This window comes from Nicotiana attenuata, unplaced genomic scaffold (genome assembly GCF_001879085.1).
Source record: "Nicotiana attenuata strain UT unplaced genomic scaffold, NIATTr2, whole genome shotgun sequence".
NCBI classification, from domain to species: domain Eukaryota; kingdom Viridiplantae; phylum Streptophyta; class Magnoliopsida; order Solanales; family Solanaceae; genus Nicotiana; species Nicotiana attenuata.
Genome location: NW_017671759.1, coordinates 54,254 through 78,419, shown reverse-complemented (window position 1 = coordinate 78,419; position 24,166 = coordinate 54,254). Strand labels below are relative to the sequence as shown.

The 24,166-nt window shown below is 44.5% G+C and overlaps 1 protein-coding gene across 1 annotated transcript; it reads right to left on the bottom strand.

The window, feature by feature from the left end:
* Nucleotides 1-9,184: 9,184 nt before the first annotated feature.
* LOC109210057 (uncharacterized mitochondrial protein AtMg00810-like) lies at nucleotides 9,185-9,682 on the bottom strand. Its single transcript, XM_019373430.1, has one exon. It carries the CDS (start codon nucleotides 9,680-9,682, stop codon nucleotides 9,185-9,187), a length of 498 nt encoding a protein of 165 aa, XP_019228975.1.
* Nucleotides 9,683-24,166: the final 14,484 nt, after the last annotated feature.

Sequence of the window (24,166 nt, the reverse complement as noted above, 5' to 3'; positions counted from 1 at the left end):
GCTTAAGAGATTAGGTGTTATTTGCTTACTTGTTACGTGTTTGGATGTTGAGTACAACGTATAGATGAGGTGACGAGCATCAATACGTTGTTGCTGAGTCATAGCATGCGAGTGAGTCTTATTCGTGTAAACGTTGTATTTTGATTATATTGTTCATGTTTAGACTAGCTATTCGATATGTTGAGCAATTTCTTATCATGTTTTAGTGAATTTGGTGTTGATGGAGTTTTTACTCAAAGTTGAGATTCGTATTGTGGAACTAAGTGTTGGTGTAAGACTTGTTGTTGTCATTTCTATCTCCCTATTATTGTTGTCTCTTCTTTTGGTGAGGTAGAGTGATAAAGCACGAAGGGTGATGCCGTGCACGTTTCTATTACTTATATGGTGAGGTAGAGTGATAAAGCACGAAGGGTGATGTCGTGTACGTGTCTATTATTCATATGGTGAGGTTGAGTGATAAAGCACGAAGGGTGATGCCGTGTACGTTTCTATTATTGATTATCTAGTGAGATTGAGAGTAAAAGCACGAAGGGTGATTCCGTGCATTTTCCGTTTGCTGTGTTTACTGGTTATTACCGGTTCAAAGTGTACTAGTTGTTTAAATTCCTCTACTACTGTGATTCTTTATATTGGTACCCCCTTAGCATGTTTTCCCCTCCCGTTTATTTCTGCTTAGCTTCTATTAGTTGTTATTTCTGTTAGCATATTGTTTAACTGCACAGGTATATGTATGTGCCTTGTCCTAGCCTCGTCACTACTTCGTCGAGGTTAGGCTCGGCACTTACCAGTACATGGGGTCGGTTGTACTGATACTGCACTCTGCACTTTCTGTGTAGATTTCGGTACTTGACCGTGTTGACCCGAGTTGAGTTCTGCCTTCAGACCCATGGGAGACCCAAGTTAAATCTGCCGGCATTCGCAGACCCTGGAGTCCCCTTCCAGTTATTCCAGTTTTTTGTTTCTTTTAATTCGAGAACAGATGTACTTTCTTTCATCCAGTATTTGTAATGACTCTTAGAAGTTCGTTAATTTTGACACCAGATTCTCGGTAGTCGTGTAAGTACTTGGGTTATTATGAAATTCTGCACTCCTTTAATGTATTTTGGTTTAATTGTTGTTATTTACGGAATTGATTAGTGGTTAGCGTATTAAATCTCTATCTGTTGGCTTGCCTAGCATCTGAAAAGTTAGGTGCCATCACGATCCCGACGGTGAGAAATCCGGGTCGTGACAAGTTGGTATCAGAGCACTAGGTTGCCTAGGTCTCACAATTCACGGACAAGCTAGGTAGAGTTTGAGGGATTGGTACATAGACGTCTGTGGTTATTCCCTAGAGGCTACAGAGTTTAGGAACAATTTCACTTTTATTCTTCTCTGTCGTGTGATTTGATCTCTCAATGCAAATTGAACTCTCTACTCTTGTTCTTTCGTAGATGGCGAGAACACGTACCGCTTCTTCAGCTGAGCAGCAGCCAGAACCCCCAATGGCAGCTCCTATGAGGGGCAGAGGATGAGGACGAGGCCGTGCTAAAAGATGAGGCAGGGGCAGGGCTCAGCCCGGAGCTCGAGCAGCAGCACCTGTGATGGAGCCTCAAGTTGAGTTTGATGAGGAGGCTCCAGCCTAGACTGTTCTAGCAGGGTCGTTTAGTGGGCCTTATGGAGAGCGTTGCCCATGCCGACCTATTTCCTGTAGCACCAACCGTCTCTCAGGCTGGGGGAGGAGCCTAGACTCCCACTACTCACACTCCGGAGCATATGGCTCCCCAGTTTCTGACTCTAGCAGCTCAGCCAGTTGGGGTAGTTCCGCCGGGTGTTGCAGCACAGACCGGCAATGGATCAGCTATGTCTTCTAAGGCTTTGTGGAGATTGGATAGGTTTGAAAAGCTTTTCACCACTACTATAACAGTACATCTTCAGAGGATCCCCAGGACTATCTGGACAGTTGTCATGAGGTGTTACGTAACATGGGGATAGTGGAGACCAATAGGGTTTACTTTGCTGCCTTCCGTCTGTCAGGTTCCGCCAAGAAATGGTGGAGGGATTTTTGTTTGGCCAGACTGGGTCGCCTACTTTGACTTGGGACCAGTCATCTCAGCTATTTCTCGAGAAGTTCCTTCATGTTACACTGAGAAAGGACTATCGCAGGCAGTTCGAGCGTCTCCAGCGGGGCAGCATGTCCCTTACTCAGTACGTGACCCGCTTTATTGATTTGGTCCTTCATGCTCTTCTTATACTTCCTACCGAGAGAGAGAGAGAGGGTGAAGAGTTTCATTGAGGGACTCGCTCAACCTATAAGATTGCAGATGGATAAGGAGACAGGGAGCGAGATTTCTTTCCAGGATGTAGCCAATGTGGCCAGACGAGTTGAGATGGTTTTCTCAGGGGAGTGATCAGGGGTCTGACAAGAGGCCTCGTCACTCCGGTGGATGCAGTGGGGCCTCATCTGGAGGCCAGGGTACTTTTGGCAGAGGCCATCCTCCCAAGCCGTTTCATTCAGCACTTCAGGCTTCTCACGGTGCTTCAGATGGTCGTGGCTCTCATATGGAGTATTCTAATCAGCTAGCCTACAATGAACCACCAGCTCCTATTAGCGCACCTCCGCTCCAGATGTTTTAGGGTGGTTACTCAAGTCGACCGGGTCAGTTTCAAGGTCATTAGCCAGAGCAACCAAGATCTTGCTATACTTGTGGCGATCCGAGGCACATTGCTGGTATTGCCCTCGAGCATTGAGCAGTTCTCAGCATCAGGGTTCTTGTGCCATGGTCCCGGCACCGGGTGTTCCACCGCCCGCTCAGCCAGCTAGAGGTAAGAGTTAGACAACTAGAGGTAGAGGTCGAGGTATTAGAAGTGGAGGTCAGGCCGCTAGAGGTGGAGGCTAGCCAGATAGGGGTCATCCTCGAGATGCAGTTCAAAGTGGTAGGGCCCAGCCCGGATGATATGCTTTTCCAGCCAGGCCTGAGGCTAAGTCAACTGACGCGGTTATCACATGTACGGTTTCAGTTTGGTAGGGATGCCTCAGTATTATTTGATTTGGGATCTACTTATTCGTATGTATCATCATATTTTGCGTCATATTTGGTTGTGCCTTATGATTCTTTGAGTGCTCCCGTTTATGTTTCCACACCTGTAGGGGATTCTATCATTGTGGATCGTGTCTATAGTTCGTGTGTGGTCATTATTGGGGGTCTTGAGACTCATGTAGATCTTCTACTTCCCGATAGGGTTGACTTTGATGTCATTTTGGGGATGGATTGGTTGTCATCTTATCATGCTATATTGGACTGTCACGCTAAGACAATGACCTTAGCCTTGCCGTGGTTTCCTCGACTAGAGTGGAGAGCGACTCCTGGTCATTCTACCAGTAGGGTTATTTCTTATATGAAGGCTCGGTGCATGGTCGAGAAAGGTTGTCTAGCTTATATGGCTTATGTCCGCGATTCTAGTACGGAGGTTCCTTCCATGCATTCTGTACCAGTTATTTGAGAGTTTCCAGAGGTATTTCCTATAGACCTGCCGGGGGTGCCACCTGACAGGGATATTGAATTCTGTATTTATTTGGTTCCGGGCACTCAGCCCATTTCTATTCCGCCATACCGCATGGCCCCGCCGGATTCGAAAGAGTTGAACGAGTAGTTGCAAGATTTGCTTGATAAGGGCTTTATTAGACCCAGTGTCTCGCCTTGGGGTGCGCCGGTGTTGTTTGTAAAGAAAAAGGATGGATCGATGAGGATGTGCATAGATTATTAGCAGTTGAACAAAGTCACTATCAAGAACAAGTATCCATTGCGGAGGATTGATGACTTATTTGATCAGCTTCAGGGTGCCAAAGTGTTTTCAAAGATCGATTTGAGGTCTGGCTACCATAAGTTGAGGATTAGGGCATCTGATGTCCCTAAGATAGCTTTTTGGACTCGGTATGGGCATTGTAAGTTTCTATTGATGTCATTTGGGCTGACAAATGCCCCAGCAGCATTTATGGATTTGATGAACCGGGTGTTCAAGCCTTACTTGGATTCCTTTGTGATTGTGTTTATTGATGATATCTTGATCTACTCCCGCAGTCGAGAGAAGCACGAGCAGCATCTTCCGATCGTTCTTCAAACTCTAAGAGACAACCAGTTATATGCTAAGCTTTCGAAATGTGAGTTTTGGTTGAGTTCAGTTGCTTTCTTGGGTCACGTTGTATCAGCAGAGGGTATTCAGGTGGATCCAAAGAAGTTTGAGGTCGTTCAGAATTGACCTAGACCTACTTCAGCCATGAAGATTCGTAGTTTCTTGGGTTTGGTGGGTTATTACCGTCAGTTTGTGGAGGGGTTTTCATCTATAGCATCCCCATTGACCAGGTTGACCTAGAAGGGTGCCCTGTTCAGACTGTCAGACAAGTGCGAGGCGGGCTTTCAAAATCTCAAGGCAGCTATGACTACTGTGCCGGTGTTGGTGTTGCCCACAGGTTCAGGACCCTATACAGTATATTATGATACATCTTGTATTGTACTTGGTACGGTATTGATGTAGGGTGGCAAGGTTATTGCATATGCTTCACGACAGCTAAAGATTCACAAGAAGAATTATCATGTTCATGACTTGGAGCTGGCAGCCGTTGTTCACGCGCTAAAGATTTGGAGGCACTATCTATATGGCGTGTCTTGTGAGGTGTTCACGGATCATGAGTTTACAGTACTTGTCCAAGTAAAAGAAGGTCAATTTGAGGCAGAGGAGGTGGTTTGAGCTATTGAAAGACTATGATATCACCATCTTATATCATCCCGGGAAGGCCAATGTGGTGGCCGATGCCTTGAGTAGGAAGTCAGCTAGTATGGGCAGTCTTGCATATCTTCCAGTCGCTGAGAGACCACTTGCATTAGATGTTCAGGCCTTAGCCAACCAGTTCGTGAGGTTGGATATTTTTTAGCCCAATCGTGTTTTAGCTTGCACACTCGCTCGGTCTTCCTTTTATGAGCGTATCAGGGAGCGGCAGTATGATGAACCTCATTTGCTTGTCCTTAGGGACACAGTGCGGCACGGTGATGCCAAGCAGGTTACGGCTGGAGATGATGGAGTTTTGAGGATGCAGGGTCGTGTTTGTGTGCCTAATGTGGATGGGCTTCATGAGTTGATTCTAGAGGAGGCCCACAGTTTCGGGTATTCTATTCATCCGGGCGCCGCCAAGATGTATCAGGACTTGCGGCAGCATTATTGGTGGAGGAGGATGAAGAAGGATATTATTGCATACGTAGCTCGGTGTCTAAATTATCAGCAAGTAATGTACGAGCATCAGAGACCTGGTGGTTTACTTCAGAAGCTAGAGATTCCTGAGTGGAAGTGGGAGCGTATCACTATGGATTTCGTTGTTGGACTCCCACGGACTCAGAGGAAGTTCGACGCAATTTGGGTTATTGTGGATAGGCTGACTAAGTCAGCGCATTTCATTCCTGTGGCAGTTTCCTATTCTTCGGAGCGATTGGCAAAGATTTAAATTTGTGGATCGTTCGTCTTCATAGTGTGCCCGCGTCTATCATTTATGATCGAGGTACACAGTTTACCTCGTATTTCTGGAGGGAAGTACAGAGTGAGTTGGGTACGCGGGTCGAGTTGAGCGCAACATTTCATCCTCAGATGGACGGACAGTCCGAGCGTACCATTCAGATCTTGGAGGATACGCTCCGCTCCTACGTTATTGACTTTGGAGGTTCTTGGGATCAGTTCTTGCCGTTAGTGGATTTTGCCTGCAACAACAGCTATCAGTCAAGCATCCAAATTGCTCCCTATGAGGCATTATATCGTAGATGGTGTCGATCACCGGTTTGGTGGTTTGAGCGGGGGGAGGCTCGATTGTTGGGTACAAATTTGGTACGGGATGCCTTGGAAGGTTAAGACCATTCAGGATAAACTTCGTACAGCTTAGTCCAGGCAAAAGGGTTATGCTGACTGTAAGGTTCGTGATATGGCACGAATGGTCGGGGAGAGAGTGTTGCTTCAGGTATCGCCCATGAAGGGCGTAATGAGGTTCGGAAAGAAGGGCAAGCTAAGCCCTAGGTTCATCGGGCCTTTTGAGATCCTTGATCGAGTGGGAGAGGTGGTCTACAGACTTGCGTTGCAACCAGGCTTATCAGCCGTACATCAGTTTCATTTTTCCATATGTCGGAAGTATCACAGCGATCCATCCCACGTGTTAGATTTCAGCATTGTCCATTTGGACAAGGATTTGACCTACGAGGAGGAGCCGATTGCCATTTTAGACCGGCAGGTTCGATAGTTGAGATCGAAGAATTATCCTTCGGTTCGAGTGCAGTGGAGAGGTCAGCCTGTTGAGGCAGCTACCTGGTAGTCCGAGTCCAATATATGGAGCAGATATCCCCACCCTTTTCCCATCTCAGGTACTTTTCTATGTCAGTTCGAGGATGAACGGTTGTTTTAGAGGTGGAGAATATGATAACCCAAAAGGTCATCTTGCATTTTAGAACCCAATTCGGTGTTCCGAGGCCTTCCAAAACCTCTTTTTATACCTCCTTGATTTGCGTGCGTAGTCCGGGCACATTTCCGGATAGCCTTTATGTGGAAATTTGGGAAAATAATAATGTTTGCCTATAAAAGTTGATCTAGTTGACTTCGGTCAACGTTTTGAATAAACGGACCTAGACTTGTATTTTGACAGTCCCGGTGAGTCCGTATTGAAATATGGGACCTGGGCGTATGCCCCAAATCGGATTTGGAGGTCCCTAGCCCGAGTAATGAATTTTGTTAAAAATTATAAGTCTGCAAATCTAATGGTTTAAAGAATTTGATTAATGTTTGATCTCGTTGGTATCGGGCCTGTATTTTGGTTTTGGAGCCCGGTACAGGTTTAATATAATATTTAAGTCATGTCTTTGAAATTTGGTGAAAATCGGGATTTATTTGACGTGATTCGGGCATCCGGTTGATAAAAGAGGAATTTCGAAGTGTTCTTAAGAATTTCATGTGATTTGATGCTAAATTCGTAGTTCCATATGTTATTTTGGCGATATGATCGCACGAGCAAGTTCGTATGATGTTTTATGACTTGTGTGCATGTATGGTTTGCTCGGTTGAGTTTCGGATAGGCTACGGGGTGTATTGAACTTAGAAAATTTTGCTGGTATAGCTGAACCTTCTGCAGGCCTCTGATCTCGCATTTGCGAGATCAGGCATCATAATTGCGAACCCTGCACGTTCTGCATTTGCAAGGCTCTCATCGCAAATGCGAAGAGTATCTTGGCCAAGCAGACCTCGCAATTGCGAAGAATTTTTCGCATTTGCGAAGTGAGGCTGGGAAGGCAGTGATCGCAAATACAATCTATTTGTCGCATTTGCGGAGAGCTAAGTTTGCAATTGCGATCATATCTTTGCAATTACGAAAGCAGCAGAGGTGTGAAGGACCTCACATTTGCGATGGTACCTTCGCATTTGCGAAGCTCGGGTCGCAAATGCGACTTCTTTAGCTGTGTAAAATGGACTTAGACGGGATTTTTGCTCATTTTTCAAATCTTTCAAAACAAGAAACCCTCTATGTGATTTTCCAAAGACCATTTCTTCCCCAAATCATAGGTAAGTAATTCTTAACTCGTTTCTTTCAATGTTTCACTTCATTTTACAAGATTTCAACCTAGAATCTAAGATTTTCATGGTGGAATTGGGGATTTTTGGGTAGAAGCTAGGGATTTCAAAATTTGGGGATTTAGACCTCAGATTGAGGTCGGATTCCATAACAATTGTATATCCGGGCTCGGAGGTGATTGGGTAATCGGGTTTTGGTCTGAATTTCGGGTTTGGACCAAAGCGGGCCCGGGTGTTGACTCTTTCAAAAATGGCCTAAATTGAATTCCTTGCTATCATGGGTAGTTACTAAGGCTTAAATTGAATTGTTTGGTTGGTAATTTGCTAGATTCTATTGGTACGGAGGCTTGTGTGAAGGGAAAAACGGTGATTGAGCTTTGATTTTGGCCGTGGGAGTGAGGTAAGTGTCGTGGCTAACCTTAGCTTGAGGGATTAGGTGTTATTTGCTTACATGTTACGTGTTTAGATGTTGCGTACAACGTATAGGTGAGGTGACGAGTATCTATACGTTGTTATTGAGTCATAGCATGTGAGTGAGTCTTATTGTTGTAAATGTTGAATTTTGATTATATTGTTCATGTTTAGACTAGCTATTCGATGTGTTGAGCAATATATTATCATGTTTTAGTGAATTTGGTATTGATGGTGTTTTTACTCAAAGTTGAGATTGGTATTGTGGAACGAAGTGTTGGTGTAAGAATTGTTGTTGTCATTTCTATCTCCCTATTATTGTTGTCTCTTGTTTTGGTAAGGTAGAGTGATAAAGTACGAAGGGTGATGTCGTGCACGTTTCTATTACTTATATGGTGAGGTAGAGTGATAAAGCACGAAGGGTGATGTCGTGTACGTTTCTATTATTGATTATCCGGTGAGAATGAGAGTAAAAGCACGAAAGGTGATGCCGTGCATTTTCTGTTTGCTGTGTTTACTGGTTATTACCTGTTCAAAGTGTACAAGCTGTTTAAGTTTATCTACTACTGTGATTCTTTATTCTGGTACCCCCTTGGCATGTTTCCCCATCCCATTAATTTCTGCTTAACTTCTATCATTTGTTACTGTTAGCATATTGTTTAACTCATAGGTTTATGTATGTGCCTTTTCCTAGCCTCGTCACTACTTCGCCGAGGTTAGGCTCGGCACTTACCAGTACATGGGGTCGGATGTACTGATACTGCACTCTTCAGTTTCTGTGCAGATTTCGGTACTGGACCGTGTTGGCCTGAGTTGAGTTGCTGCCTTCAGACCCACCGGAGACCAAAGGTAAATCTACCGGCCTTCGCAGACCCTATAGTCCCCTTCCAGCTATTCCAGTTTTCTGTTTCTTTTAATTCGAGAACAGTTGTACTTTCTTTTAGCCAGTATTTTTAGTGACTCTTAGAAGATCGTGAATTTTGACACCAGATTCTAGGTAGTCGTGTATAAGTACTTGGGTTATTATGAAATTCTGCACTCCTTTAATCTGTTTTGGTTTAATTGTTGTTATTTACAGAATTGGTTAGTAGTTAGCATATTAAATCTCTATCTATTGGCTTGCCTAGCATCTGAAAGGTTAGGGGCCATCACGATCCCGACGGTGGTATATCCGGGTCGTGACAAGAATCTCCCAGTTTTATGCAATATCCTGTGACTGAATTCTTGGTAATTGAACATGATGCCAATCTACATCACAAAATGCAGTCACTTTTCCATTAGCTTTGCTACTCATTAACAGTCCCTGTCCTATTGATCCTTTCACATATTTTACTACCCTTAAAGCTGCTTCATAATGAGACTGTTTTGGAACATTCATGAAATGACTCAGAACCTGAACCGCAAAAGATATATCAAACCTTGTGATTGCAAGATATAAGAGTCTCCCAACTAGCCTTTGATATACTCTTCTGTCCTCCAGATCTCCATCAGTTGTTTGTCCTCCAAAATGCTTATCATATTCTACGCTAGTGAGCTTCATGTTCTTATCCAGTGGTGAAGCAGTTGGCTTTCTTTCTCCCAATCCACACTCTGAGAGAAGCTCCAATGCATATTTTCTTTGGTTCATAAGAATTCCCTTACTTGACCTTGCAAATTCAATTCCTAGGAAAAATCTCAACTCTCCCAAGTCCTTCATTTTGAAGTTGTCTTTCAATATAGTTTTGGCCTCTTGAATAAGCTTTAGTCACTCCCTGTAGTTAATAAATCATCAACATAAACCAAGATGACAATTATGTCATTGTCCTGCCTTTTGGTGAATAGAGAGTAATCTTGTTTTCTTTGTGTGAAGCCAGATTGTATAAGAGCTGATGTGAGCTTAAATTCCATTGTCCGCTAGCCTGTTTGAGACTATAGAGGGATTTGAGGAGTCTGTATACTTTAGTCTCCCCCTGACTACCAAATCCCTAAGGCAAAGACATATAGACCTCTTCAAAAAGATCCCTTTGGAGGAAGGCATTGTAGACATCCATCTACACTAAAGACCAATTATACTGAGCTGCAATAGCCATAACACTTCTGATAGTGACCATCTTAACTACAGGGGAAAAGGTCTTATGACAATCAAGACCCTCTTGTTGAGTAAACCCCTTGGCAACGAGCCTTGCCTTGTACCTTTACACAGTCCCATTCACATTATACTTCACTTTAAAAACCCATTTACAACCAATTGGAGTCTTGCCTGCAGGAAAATCCACTAACTCCTAGGTGTGATTGTTAAAGAGAGCCTAAAGTTCAAGGTTCATATCCTGAACCCAATTACTATCACTAATAGCCTGTTCAAAAGAGTGGGGCTCAATAATAGAAGAAAAGGCTGTAAGAAATGCTCTGTAAGAAGAAGAAAAGGCACAATAACAACGGGAAGCAGACAATGGATAAGGAGTATTGGAAGGCTTAGTATTAGGGACATAATCTGTAAGCCAACTAGGAGGTTTAGAAATTCTGAGAGATCTCCTAAGACCAGCAGGTGAGGAAGGGGAAAGGAGGGAAAGGGCATGGAGAGGACTCAGAAGGAGATGCAACAGGAGTATGAGGTAAAGGGGAAGAATAGGAGATAGGACTAGAAGAAATGGCAGGAGTAGAGGATGAGGATGGGAAGGCTTCAGAAGTGGAAGATGAAGAAGTATCTGTGCCTGGCATGGGAATTGCAAGAAATGGGTCATCAGTGGGAGGAATGACAGACTTAGGAGGAAAAAAGTGAGTGTAATCATAAGGAGGATCACACAGAAAAGTGAATTTAGGATGTGTAAAGGGAAACACATTTTCTCTGAAAGATACATCCCTATTGACTAAGAAAGTGCCAGTGGAAATATTATAAAGCTTGTAACCTTTATGTGTCTCTGAGTATCCTATGAAGATGGCAGTAGTAGATCTAGAAGCACATTTGTCAATGAGATGAGAAGTAGTGGCATAACATAGACAACCAAACACTTTGATGTGAGTAAGAGAAGGTGAATAGCCATGAAACAACTCAAAAGGTAATTTCACTAAAAGCACTGAAGATGGAAGCCTATTGATAAGGAAAGCTGCTGTGAGAACACATTCCCCCCTGAAACTCTAAAAGAGCATGAGCTTGGAATATAAGAGCTCTAGCCATTTTAATTAAATGCCTATGTTATCTTTCAGCCACTCCATTTTGTTGTGGAGTGTGTACACAAGAACTCTGATGAACAATTCCAAGACAAGTAAAGAGTGTTGAAATTTGTGAATTAAAAAATTCAAGACCATTTGATAACTAGGGATTTTGACGTGTTTCATGCTCCTTCTTGCTTACGCTTTGAGTATAAACTTTTACAAAATAGACCCAAAAGGCTCATAAGTTGTGCTTGATTGCAGGTTTGATCAACAAAATGACGATATGTCAAATATCGGCTCAAAGGGAGTGAAACCTGCATAAGTATCAAAGACAAATAGAACTCAGGACAAACTAGCCTAGTGCGGCCGCAGTCCATTCTGTGCGGTCAGCACTAGGGAGATTCAGAGACTGCATTTTTAGGGCATCAAAGCAGTGCGGCCGCAGTAGATATTGTGCGGCCCGCACTGGAGACGCCGCGGCCGCATCACCATTCTGTGCGGTCCGCGGAAGAGAAGATCAGAGAGATGTCAAGTGCCAAGTTTCAAGCCTGTGCGGTCCGCAGTCGTGTTTGTGCGGACCGCGCTAGTTCCCTCCACGGCCGTGGTCCATTCTGCGCGGTCCGCGGAGCCTGAGTTCAGAGAGCCAAGATTTTAAGTCCAAGAGCCTAGTGCGGCCGCAGTCCATTTAGTGCGGCCCGCACTGACCCCGCAGGGGCATTTTTGTCTAGTTTTTCCAGCTTAGTATAAATAGAATATTTTTTTTCATTTTTAGGGTAACCAGTTATTATCAGACATCAGCTGCGCTCGTGAGAAGCTATTTTGTAGCCATTTTGGGCATTTTAACGTAGATTTAGCAATTGAATCATTATCTTTACTTCAGTAATTTAATATTATGTCTTTCTCTTCATCTATTTCTTTGATTTTATCTTCGAGCATGAGTAGCTAAACCCATTAGCTAGGGTTGTGGCTCAACCCTAGTGTGGGTAATTGATGGGTGTTGTGATTTAAGGTTAGATTGATTATGGGTGTTTGTTATTTGGGTCAATTTTGTGGTTGCAAACACTAGTTTGTGCTAAGTTGACTTGGCTCTTCTTGAGAAAAAGAGCCTAAGTCTCCAAAATTGATTCAACAAGGAATTGGGATGGACTCAAGAGATTTGATAGTCCCAATTAAAGGGTTAAACCTCGAGAGAGTAATTACCCGACTTGAACCCTAGTTGCTCGGGCAAACATGCATACCCAATTGGTCTCGAGAGAGTCAATTGGGCAAAATCACTCTTTCTACCGAGAGGTGTAGAGTGGGTAGTATTGAGCAATGGTTATAACATATTTCCCCAATCATGTCAATCGTGCCTTAGATGCAATTACCCGTCAATTAGCCACCTAGGTAAAGGTCACTACCCTAGTGCCTTTTAAACCATTAGATACAATTTGTACCAATTTACTCTTAGTCTAATTTAGTTGCAATTATAATTTGTAGTTTGATCATAGTAGAATATGAAGAAAACCCAAAAATGAATAGAAGACCAATTAAGAGCATACACGCAATCCTAAGCTAAATAGATACTCGACTCCAATCCTAGCTCTCTGTGGATTCGATCCCGACCCACAAATCGGCTAAAAGCTATTGCGACCCTCTCTTGCTACTTTTTAGTGGTGCTGAGTTGGCAGTGATCAACTTTTTGGCGCCGTTGCCAGGGAGCTAACGGTTTTGGCTATCTATTTAGTTAGTTTTGTGTGTTATTCTTCTTTCCTTCTTTGTTACTAATTTGTGTGTGTGATTACTACAGGTACCAAATGGCTTTAAATGCTAATGACCCTCTTGGAAATGTTTTTGCGGGGGAGGAGGTTGATGAAATCGGAGAGGATGAGGTGCCTCTCGTACCTCCAGGACCACGACGAGGTCGCCGGGCCAATGCTAATGAAAATGTTCCAGACCCTCCTCCGCTACCTCCAAGAGCGGTTCCGCGGGTGTTACCGAACCAGGGCTATGCGAGTGCTATTGTCCCACCCAGAATCCAGGCGGGCAATTTTCAGATAACTAATGTGATGTTGACCTTATTTGAGCAGCGTGGGTATTTCACGGGCGCTGCGGATCAAAATGCCTACAAACAAGGGTTCGTGGATACATGTTGGGGTAGCAAGCAGACGAATGTGTCCGAAGATGCTCTTAGGTTGAGACTTTTCCCCTTCTCACTTCGGGGAAAGGCATTGGATTGGCTAGAGAGACTCCCCAATCATTCCATCACAACTTGGGATGAGTTGGCGGATAAGTTTATTGCTAAATTATTTTCACCCGGGCATATGGCGGCACTTCGAGATGAAGTATTGGCTTTCAAGCAAGAATCCACGGAACCTTTGCATGAGATTTGGGAGCGGTTTAGAACAATGGTGAAGGAATGCGCCAATAATGATATGACCGAGGCGATGATTCAATAAACCTTCTATCGGGGCATCAATACTACAAATCAATGCATAGTCAATCAATTGGCCGGGGGTAATTTCATGAAGTTGTCTTATGATGAAGCTTGCGAGATTCTTGATGAGATGGCGGATACATCCTCCGCATGGCAAAGTAGGGCCAATGTTCCTCAAGGTGACCCTACGGTTATTCATTTGCATAAGGAGTTACATGACCATGGACAAGCTATAGCGGAGTTGACAACTACTATGAACCAATTGGATAAGGCACCGTTGCAACAAGTCCAAAACCCTCGCCAAGTGAATGCTATGGAAGGTGTTAGTATGTTTGCCAACAAGAGAAGGAAAAGGAGGCAACAAATCTAAGGGAATTTCGAGCAATTTCATGATGAGTGTGATGGGTTTCAAAATGATGGCTATGATGAGCAAAATGAAGAGGTACAATATGTTAACAACTATCAAGGCAATAGAGGCAACTCTTCAAACCAACAATGGCGACCCCAAGGTAATTGGGGCAATCAACAACAAGGTGGTGGTAATTGAAAAAACAACAACCAAGGCGGTTATTGGGGGAACAACAATCAAGGCAACCAAGGGAATTGGAATGGTAATAACAACAACTGGAACAATAATGGAAACTAAGGCAATCGGGGGCAAGGCTTTCAAAGGCCCCCGATGTACCAACAACCGAACAATCCACCTCCGTTTCAATCTCAAGGATCTAGTTCTTCGGGTAATGATATGGGAAGAATAGAAATGATGTTCGAACAAATGATGAAGAAGAACCAAGATTCCGATGCTCAATTGGCTTCCCACAATACCTCTTTCCGGAACTTGGAGGTGCAATTAGGCCAAATTTCTCAGTCGTTGAATACTCGCCCTAAGGGTGCTCTACCAAGTGATATGGTAGTGAACCCGAAGGGTGGAAACAATCATGTGATGGCGGTTACAACAAGAAGTGGGAGAGGCGGTGATGTGCATGCCTCGAAAGATAAGCAAGTTGTGGATGATGATGTTGAGTTGCGGGAAAATGATGTACCTTTGATAGTTGAAGATGTGGTTGAGAATGAGGTGAACAATGATGTGAGGATTGACATTAATGAGGCTGAGGTGGAAACTCAAGATGCGTGAACCCGTCTAGGGAACACGTGATTGACATGCCCGAGCCGGTGGTGCCCAAAGCCAAGGCACCTTTTCCTAGGCCACCTCTGCCATATCCTCAACGGTTAGCAAAGCAAAAAAGTGAGAATCAATTCAAAAAGTTCATTGACATGATGAAGAGCTTATCCATCAACGTGCCTTTGGTGGAAGCTTTGGAGCAAATTCCTGGTTATGCTAAGTTCATTAAGGATTTAGTTACAAAGAAAAGATCAATGGACCGTGAAACTATTAAGATGACCCACCAAGTTAGTGCCATAGTACATTCAATGGCCCCGAAACTAGAGGATCGCGGTGCTTTCACTATCCCCTGCACTATTGGTAGTGCAAACTTTGCCAAAGCTTTATGCGATCTTGGGGCAAGCATCAATTTAATGCCCTTCTCAGTTTTCAAGACCCTGGGTATTGGGCCACCAAGGCCAACTTCCATGAGATTACAGATGGCAGATAGATCAATGAAGCGACCTTTGGGTATAGTTGATGATGTGCTTGTCCGGGTGGACAAATTCATCCTGCCAGCGGACTTTGTGATTTTGGATTGTGAGGTCGACTATGAGGTCCCGATCATATTAGGAAGACCTTTCCTTGAAACAGGGAAGGCATTGGTTAATGTTGAAGCGGGTGAACTAACTTTCAGAGTGGGTGATGAGAAGGTCGTCTTCCATGTGTGTAAATCCATGAAGCAACCCAATAGCACAGAGGTGTGTTCATTTGTGGACATTGTCACAGCTGTGATCGTGGATGATACAAGTTCTATGATTAACGTGGAGGATCCCCTTGAGGCCGTGCTATTAAATCTTGATGTTAATGACGATGCAAGCATAGTGGAGTGTGTCAATGCTTTACATGGGATGGGCTCTTATTCCTATGAGCCAAGAAAATTGTCTTTGGATCTTGAAAATCGGAAAACTCCACCAACCAAACCATCAATTGAGGAGCCACCGGTGTTGGAGTTGAAGCCACTTCCTCCACACCTCAGGTATGAATTCTTGGGCTCTAATTCAACTTTACCAGTTATTCTTTCTTCTTGCCTTACTAACATGCAGGTTGAGGCCACTTTGGAGGTGCTTCAAAGGCGAAAAAGGGCAATTGGATGGACTCTGGCGGATATTCGGGGAATAAGCCCCGCATTTTGCATGCACAAAATTATTTTGGAGGATGATGCAAGGCCTTCCTTAGAACATCAAAGGAGGCTCAATGAGGCAATGCAAGAGGTGGTGAAGAAAGAAGTGATCAAGTGGCTAGATGCAGGTGTGGTGTATCCAATCTCCGATAGCTTATGGACTTCTCCGGTACAATGTGTGCCGAAGAAAGGTAGGATGACTCTGGTGACAAATGACAACAATGAACTTATTCCCACTCGGACAATTACCGAGTGGAGAGTTTGCATGGACTACCAGAAACTAAACAAGGTGATCCGCAAGGATCATTTCCCTTTGTCATTCCTTGACCAAATGCTTGATCGCCTTGCGGGGCGAGCCTTTTATTGCTTCTTGGATGGATACTCGGGTTATAATCAAATCTTAATTGCCCCGGAGGACCAAGAGAAGACCATATTCACCTGTCCATATAGTACATTTGCTTTCTCCCGGATGCCGTTCGGGTTGTGCAATGCTCCGGCGACCTTCCAACGATGCATGATGGCTATTTTCACCGACATGGTGGAAGACATTTTGGAGGTCTTTATGGATGATTTTAGTGTGGTTGGTGATTCATTTGAAGAGTGTTTGGGAAATTTGGATAGAGTCTTGGCCCGACGTGAAGACACAAATCTCGTTCTTAATTGAGAAAAATGCCACTTCATGGTTGAAGAGGGCATAGTGTTGGGTCACAAAATTTCTAAGCATGGGATTGAACTAGACAAAGCCAAGATTGAGGTGATTTAAAGGCTTCCTCCCCCCACTTCTGTCAAAGGGGTGAGAAGTTTTCTTGGGCATGCGGGGTTCTTCCGGCGGTTTATCAAGGATTTTTCGAAGGTTATGAATCCCCTTTGCAAGTTGCTAGAGAAAGATGCTAAGTTTGTGTTTGATGAGAAATGTATGGAGGCCTTTGAACTTCTAAAGCATAAGTTGACAACTACCCCGATCATTACCGCACCCAATTAGAGCTTGCCTTTTGAGCTCATGTGCGATGCAAGTGACGTTGCGGTTGGGGCAGTGTTAGGTCAAAGAGTGAACAAAATGTTTTATCCCGTGTACTATGCAAGCAAGACTATGAATGAAGCTTAACGGAACTACACGGTGACGGAGAAGGAATTGTTGGCTATTGTGTTTGCCATGGAAAAATTTTGGCCATATCTTATGGGGGCCAAAGTCATAGTGCACACCGACCATGCCGCCCTTAGGTATTTGATGACAAAGAAAGACTCCAAGGCAAGGTTGATGAGATGGGTGTTACTTCTTCAAAAGTTTGATTTGGAAATAGTGGACCGGAAAGGTAGTGAGAACCAAGTCGCGAATCATTTATCCGGCTTGGAAGAGGAAGGAAGGCCGTGTGATGGCCTAGAGATCAATGATACATTCCCCGATGAGCAACTACTTTCTGTGTCGATGTGTGATATGCCATGGTTTGCGGATATTGCTAATTTCCTTGTGACTGGCATCATCCCGTGTGATCTCTCTTCTAACCAAAGGAAGAAGCTCAAACGGGATAGTCTGAATTTCTATTGGGATGAGCCATACTTTTTCAAGATTTGCACGGATAGGGTGATTCGAAGGTGTGTCCCGGAGGGAGCAATTGAGTATTTTGGAGGCTTTCCATTCTTCACCCTATGGCGGCCATCATGGAGGGGTGAGAATGGCTTCGAATGTTTTGAGTTGTGGTTTTTATTGGCCAACCTTGTTCAAAGATGCAAGTGATCTAGTAAAAAGATGTGATCAATGTCAACGAGCGGGCGGGATTTCCAAGAAAGATGAGATGCCCCTGAACACAATTCTTGAAGTTGATATCTTTGATGTATGGGGCATCGATTTTATGGGCCCTTTTGTTAGCTCGTATGGGAACACTTACATTCTTGTAGCGGTTGATTATGTGTCAAATGGGTAGAGGTCGTGGCCTTGCCTAACAATGAAGCAAGGAGTGTGGTGGCATTTCTAAAGATGAGCATTTTCACAAGGTTTGGTACACCCCGGGCAATCATTAGTGATGGAGGATCCCATTTTTGTAATAGAGCTTTTGATGCTTTGCTTTCCAAGTATGGTGTCAACCACAAAGTCTATACGCCTTATCATCCTCAAGCAAGTGGCCAGGTGGAAGTGTCTAATAGGGAGATCAAGAGCATTTAGTCCAAAACTATCAATGCCAATAGGACCGATTGGTCTAAAAAGTTAGATGATGCTCTATGGGCTTACCGGACCGCTTACAAGACCCCAATTGGCATGTCTCTGTACCGGTTGGTGTTTGGGAATGCATGTCATCTACCAGTGGAGTTGGAGCATAAGGCCATGTGGGCCTTGAGGAAGCTTAATCTTGAGTGGGATGTTGCGGCCAATCTTCGTGTTGAACAACTCAATGGACTTGATGAATTCCGGTTCCATGCATACTCTAGTTCATCCTTGTATAAGGAAAAGATGAAGTACCTTCATGACAAATATGCTAGTGGAAAGGAGTTCAAAGTTGGTGATTTGGTGCTCTTATTCAATTCTCGGTTAAGGTTGTTCCCGGGAAAGCTGAAATCCAAGTGGAGTGGGCCATTTGAAGTTGTGTGTGTGACCCCATTTGGTGCTCTAGATTTGAAGAACAAAAGTGGTGAAGTTTTTAGAGTGAATGGGCACCGGCTCAAGAATTATCTTGGGAAGTTTGATGATAGCCATGTGGTGGCTGTTGTTCATTTCAAATGATGTGATGGTAACCCGCGTCGTGCCACGACGTTAAATCAGGCGCTTCTTGGGAAGCAACCGATGTGTTTTTCTTTTTGTCTTCTTTGATTTTCTTTGTAGTATAGGATTGATTTTTGGGCTAACTGGTTGTGAGATGTTGCAGGATTGAGTTGATGCAGTGCAGGACATAATGAAAAAAATTGCACAGTCTCTGAAGTTTCCAGTGCGGCCGCACTACACTTTGTGCGGTCCGCGCTGGCTAAGGGTGACAAAATTGCTCTCTGAAGTTTGCCACCGCGGCCGCGGTTGAATTGGTGCGGCCCGCGGTGGACCACCGCGGTCGCGGTCAATATTGTGCGGACCGCGGTGGGTTACTGTGTTGGAATCGAACAAAAGTGACCAGTGCGGACCGCGGTCCATTTTGTGGGGCCGCACTGGTAGGTGAGAATGGGCCCCAGGGGTTTCTCTATAAATAGACCCCAAGGGCCTCCTTTTACCCTTTTCGAACCCTTAACTCTCAGAGACCCTAAACTACTGTTCATCTCCTCTCTTGTCTGTATTTTCTTGCTTAGCATTAATCAATTACACTTCATCTTACATTCTGGTAACATTTCACCCAACCCTTAAGTCTTTAAATTTGTAATTTCATTTTATTATTATTTCTATTAGCCTGTAGCTTCTTTTTCTTCCCGTATTTTGCTGATTGATGCATTAGGTTAGTTTAAATGTTAATTTTTGTGTGCTTGATGAGTATAATGAGCTGGGTAATTGAGTATGGACCCTAACTATGTAAAAATTTGAACTAATTAGCTAAATCTCGAACCCTAACTCAGTGCCATGTCTGGGCACGTAGCGCGAACCGCGGTGCCATCTTGTGTCCAAGTGACCTTTGCCCAGTGCGGTCGCACTACATTTTGTGCGGTCCGCACTGGACCAGTGCGGCAGCAGTTGGTTTTGTGCGGACCGCACTGGTGAGATTCAGAGAGCTTGTTTTTGGAACGCTATACCTGTGCGGACCGTGGTCATTCTTGTGCGGTCCGCGGTGGCCTCAGTGCGGCCGCACTACCATTTTGTGCGGTCCGCACTAGGCACTGTCTGCAACTCTCTACAACACTGTGAATCTGTATGCAATTTCTTCTGCTGCAATAACTTGAACTGGCTTGATTGATACTAACAAATACATTGAATGATGTTTGCAGACAATGGTGAGAAAGGCTCAAAACAACCAGGAAAAGGAGAACCCTCTCGGGGAGGAAAGAAGAAGATGGTGAAACTCACTCCCCAAGCTCGGGAAAATATAAAAAAGACCAGGAAGCTGATAAAAGCTGCAAACAGAGCTGCTTCCCATTCCTCGGGGAGTGAGTACCAACCGTCAAGGGAAATATCTTCAGACTCCGTGCCAGAGTGTGTTGAAGACTGGCCGGAGAGATTCAGGCTAAGAGATACCCCTCTACAATCACCCACTGCCCAAGCACTAGAGCATGTTCCCACTGAGTCGTCTGAGGGCTCAACAGCCGGCAGTGGTGATTACTCCACCTCTCCCACAGCTTCATTATCCGGGGAGGGTGCAGACGGAGGTGAGGAGGAAGTACAAGGGGATGAAGAGATAGCTGAGGGTGGTGAGCCTCAGGTGGGAGGCATTGCCCAAACTAGGAAGCCGGAGGTTTGGCGGGATAGGTTCGTGAGTGAGGTAGCGTACCACAAGTTTAGGGAGTGGTGGCCGGTGAGAAAGTTGATACCGGAGCGGAGTTTCATTGACAATGATCTATTACCTCACAACCCTGACGTGCAGAGACAATTCAGAACTAGAGTAGGTTGGGAACTGTTTATGGAGAAGTGTGTAGAGCCAACAAACACATGGTCTAAGAGTTCTATTGCAATGTAGCCCACATCAAAAAGGGCTCCAAAGTGACCAAGGTTCGTAACAAGAAAGTATTGTTTGATGGGAGATACATTAATGAATTGGGCTTCAATGAGGAGGATGAGACTCTATATATGGCAAAGTTGGAGATGGGCGAGGAGGTCCGTCCATGATTAGCTCAGTACCTGGCAATCCCAGGTACCGTTCCTGAGTGGTTGACTGCTGGGGTGAAAATATTGAGGAGGACCCTGAACTGTGATGCTAGGGGATGGAGACCTTTGTTTGCAGCCGGTTGGACCCTACTACACATGACCAAACCCTTCCTCTCCACCGGGCTGTCTTGGTTGCTTCGATTATGGCAGGATACCCCATAAATATGGGGAACGTGATGTCCCGCATTATCTCACTAGTGGGAGCAGAGCATGACCGGAACTACCCTTTCCCGAGTACCCTCACTACGTACTTTCGGGACTTGGAGGTGGACAAGAAGCCCTATGACGCCAAGGTCGAGGCGACAGCCCCGTTCTCCTGGTACAACATGAAGGGGAATGACAACCCCAAGGACAAGAACTACAAAGCCCCTACTTCTGCCCCAACTGGCCAGTCTGAAGAGCAGTTGTGGTAGAGGTCCCTACTGAGCCTACCTCCATTTCTGCTGATATGCCTCTTGGACCTTCCACTTCTGCGGCCATTCCTCTTGGCCTTTCCACATCAGCAGGCCCGGAGATTCCATCTAGCCGAGCCCACTCCATCACTGCCCACCGACTGAGCCAGGCCCTTACCAGTATCAACAACTGGATGTCCACTGCGTCATCTAAGTTGTCCACATTAAGTGCTACTGTAGCAGCTCAGTCAGCTCCACCAGCCCCACTGGTACCCCAATCAATCGAGGATGCGCTCAAAGAGATACTTGAGAACCAGAAGAAGATCCTCAGCAGGCAGGCTGCGCTTACAAAGGTAGTGGATTCACATAGCAAGGCTCTCAAGGAGCTTGCTAAGCAGCATAGGAAGTTGCGGAAGACACGGGCCTCAAAGGAGTCCGTGAAGGAGCTGCGGGCAGATGTTGATAGATTGAAGGCAGACCAGCTGCCTTTGACTTGTTGTTTGATGATCCAGTCCCAGCGGCTCATCCACAGCCGGAGCAGGCCCAGAGGCCTCCGAAGAGGAGGAGGACGATCCCTAGAGCAGATGATGCCATCATCTATTTGGCGGACCCACCGGAGACCTCCTCCAGTCAGCCACAGGATGTACCAGTTTCACAGCCTGTCGAGGTCCAGGCCCAGGTCCCAGTTGCAGCAGAGCAGACCACCGGGAGCCAGTCTGAGGTTCCCGAGCACACAGAGGACCCAGGGACCACCAATGATCCGATACAGACAGACACGGCTTAGGGAGCCCTCTATATCCTTTTTCTCTCTTTTTGGTGCTTATTTGGATTAGTTGGCATTGAGAACAATGCCAGCTTTTATTCGAGGGGGTGCGCCCTTCATTTTTGTTTTTGGATGACTGTATATATTGATACCATTTTATGCTTTCTTGATTTTAATTTGGTCTATATATAATTTTATATTTAGTTACTTTTATCGCACTTTTTATCTTTCCTTTGGTCTGTATATAAAGTTACATTTCATTGTATATATTCATCCCATCTATTGTATATTCAAATCCCCTCTTGTATATATTTATTCTATTTTCCGCAAAATTTTTCATTTTTAGCTTCTTATTTTTGATTCGTAGCTTCTTCTTTTTGAAATTAGCAATAAGCCTTTGATTTTCTTAATGCCACGGTTCTTTCCAAAGGTGGAGGGTTGTGTGAACCGGGTGGCTCTTCCCAATGATAGATGGCGTGACAACCTTCTTAAGGGTTTGAGTCCGTTTTTCTTTTTCTTTTTTTGTTTTTAGTAGTTTGTAATTAAGGGTACCTCAAGCAATAGTTAAGGATACCTCAAGCAAAGCTTCACTTGGGCCTAGCACATTTGCCTTTGATCTTATGCTCAAAAACAAATTGTTGTGTTTAGGATGGTGAAAGTCGTGGCCTTGAGACTCTTGTGTTGACCGATAATCATCAAGTGGTTTTTCGGGACCATTGTGTGCTCAAATCGTATCTAAGGTCGTTGTGGGCCCCCGACTCTATGTCTTTAGCAATCCCCTAGCCGATGTGGTGAGTAATTGAATTATGAGTCCAAGTCCCGAGCCATTGGTCTAGAACTTGCCCTGAATGTTTGTTGAGGTGAAATCCTAAGTGAATTTTGACTTGAGGCGTGACAATAGGCTCTCCTTGATCCAAATGATAGATTGAACAATTCCATAGCCTACCGATGATAAGATCCCTAGTCAACCCTTTTGAGCCTTAGATCTTTTTCTTTCAAGAACCATGATACAAACCTATACCCGTTCTAAAAGATACTCTCTCTTGGCACCCAAATCATTCCTTTAGCACATGGCAAAAGTATTAGTTTTGGGGAGAGACGAAGATTGTAACAAAGTGGTAAAAAGGCACAAAAGTGAAGAAAAGGGAAGGCAATGAAAAAGAAACAAAAGCAAAAGACAAAAAGAAGGATCAATGTGAAAAAGAATAAAAAGGGATTCAAGAAAAGCAATGAAAAAGAAAGAAAGGTGTGGAAAGTTGAAAAAGGAGAAAAGGTCTGAAATGCATAAGAAAGAGTGACAATGTGTCTCTCTAACCCCTTAGAAAGAAGTGAAATGACTCAAAGAGTCAAGTGAATTGTGCCAAATGAATCAAAAGAAGTGCTTAAGGGAAGATGGAACCCACATGAACAAAAACATGACCTACCCTAAACCAAAAGCCTTCACAATGACTCCACAAAAGCCCTATATGATCTTGAGTTGAATGAAGCTTACATTAGTGGATACTTACATAAAGGGAAAGCATATAGTACCTAGAGCCGGACTTGTGACCTTTCCTTGAGAGAGATGAGTGAATTCCCATTAACCTCGTTTTGTGTGCCACTATTCTAAAGGTGAGGTTTGCTTAGGGAGAGTTGAGTATGTGTGAGTTTGGGTTCCACAATGACCAAAGTAATTGAAAGAGTTCTTTGATGTGTTGAGTCAACTCTTGATGCTCTTTTGTCGCACTTGATCCATGGTTTTTCAAAGGTTAAATGTTGTTAATGATTCATTTGTATAGAGGGCAAGTGTTAGTCCCAATTGATGCTAGTTGAGGTTACTTTAGGATAGCTGAAATTTTTTGGATTTTCCCTTATGGGGAGGGCCTTATTTTGTTTGCTTGAGGACAAGCAAAAGCTTAAGTTTGGGGGAGTTGATAACTAGGGATTTTGACGTGTTTCATGCTCCTTCTTGCTTACGCTTTGAGTATAAATTCTTACAAAATAGACCCAAAAGGCTCATAAGTTGTGCTTGTTTGATCAACAAAGTGACGAGATGTCAAATATAGGCTCAAAGGGAGTGAAACCTACACAAGTATCAAAGACAAAGAGAACTCAGGACAAACTAGCCTAGTGCGGCCGCAGTCCATTCTGTGCAGTCCGCACTAGGGAGATTCAGAGACTGCATTTTTAGGGCATCAAAGCAGTGCGGCCGCAGTCCATTCTGTGCAATCCGCACTAGGGAGATTCAGAGACTGCATTTTTAGGGCATCAAATCAGTGCAGCCGCAGTAGATATTGTGCGACCCGCACTGGAGACACCGCGGCCGCATCACCATTCTGTGCGGTCCGCGGAAGAGAAGATCAGGGAGATGTCAAGTGCCAAGTTTCAAGCCTGTGCGGACCGCGCTAGTTCCCTCCGCGGCCGCGGTCCATTCTGCGCGGTCCG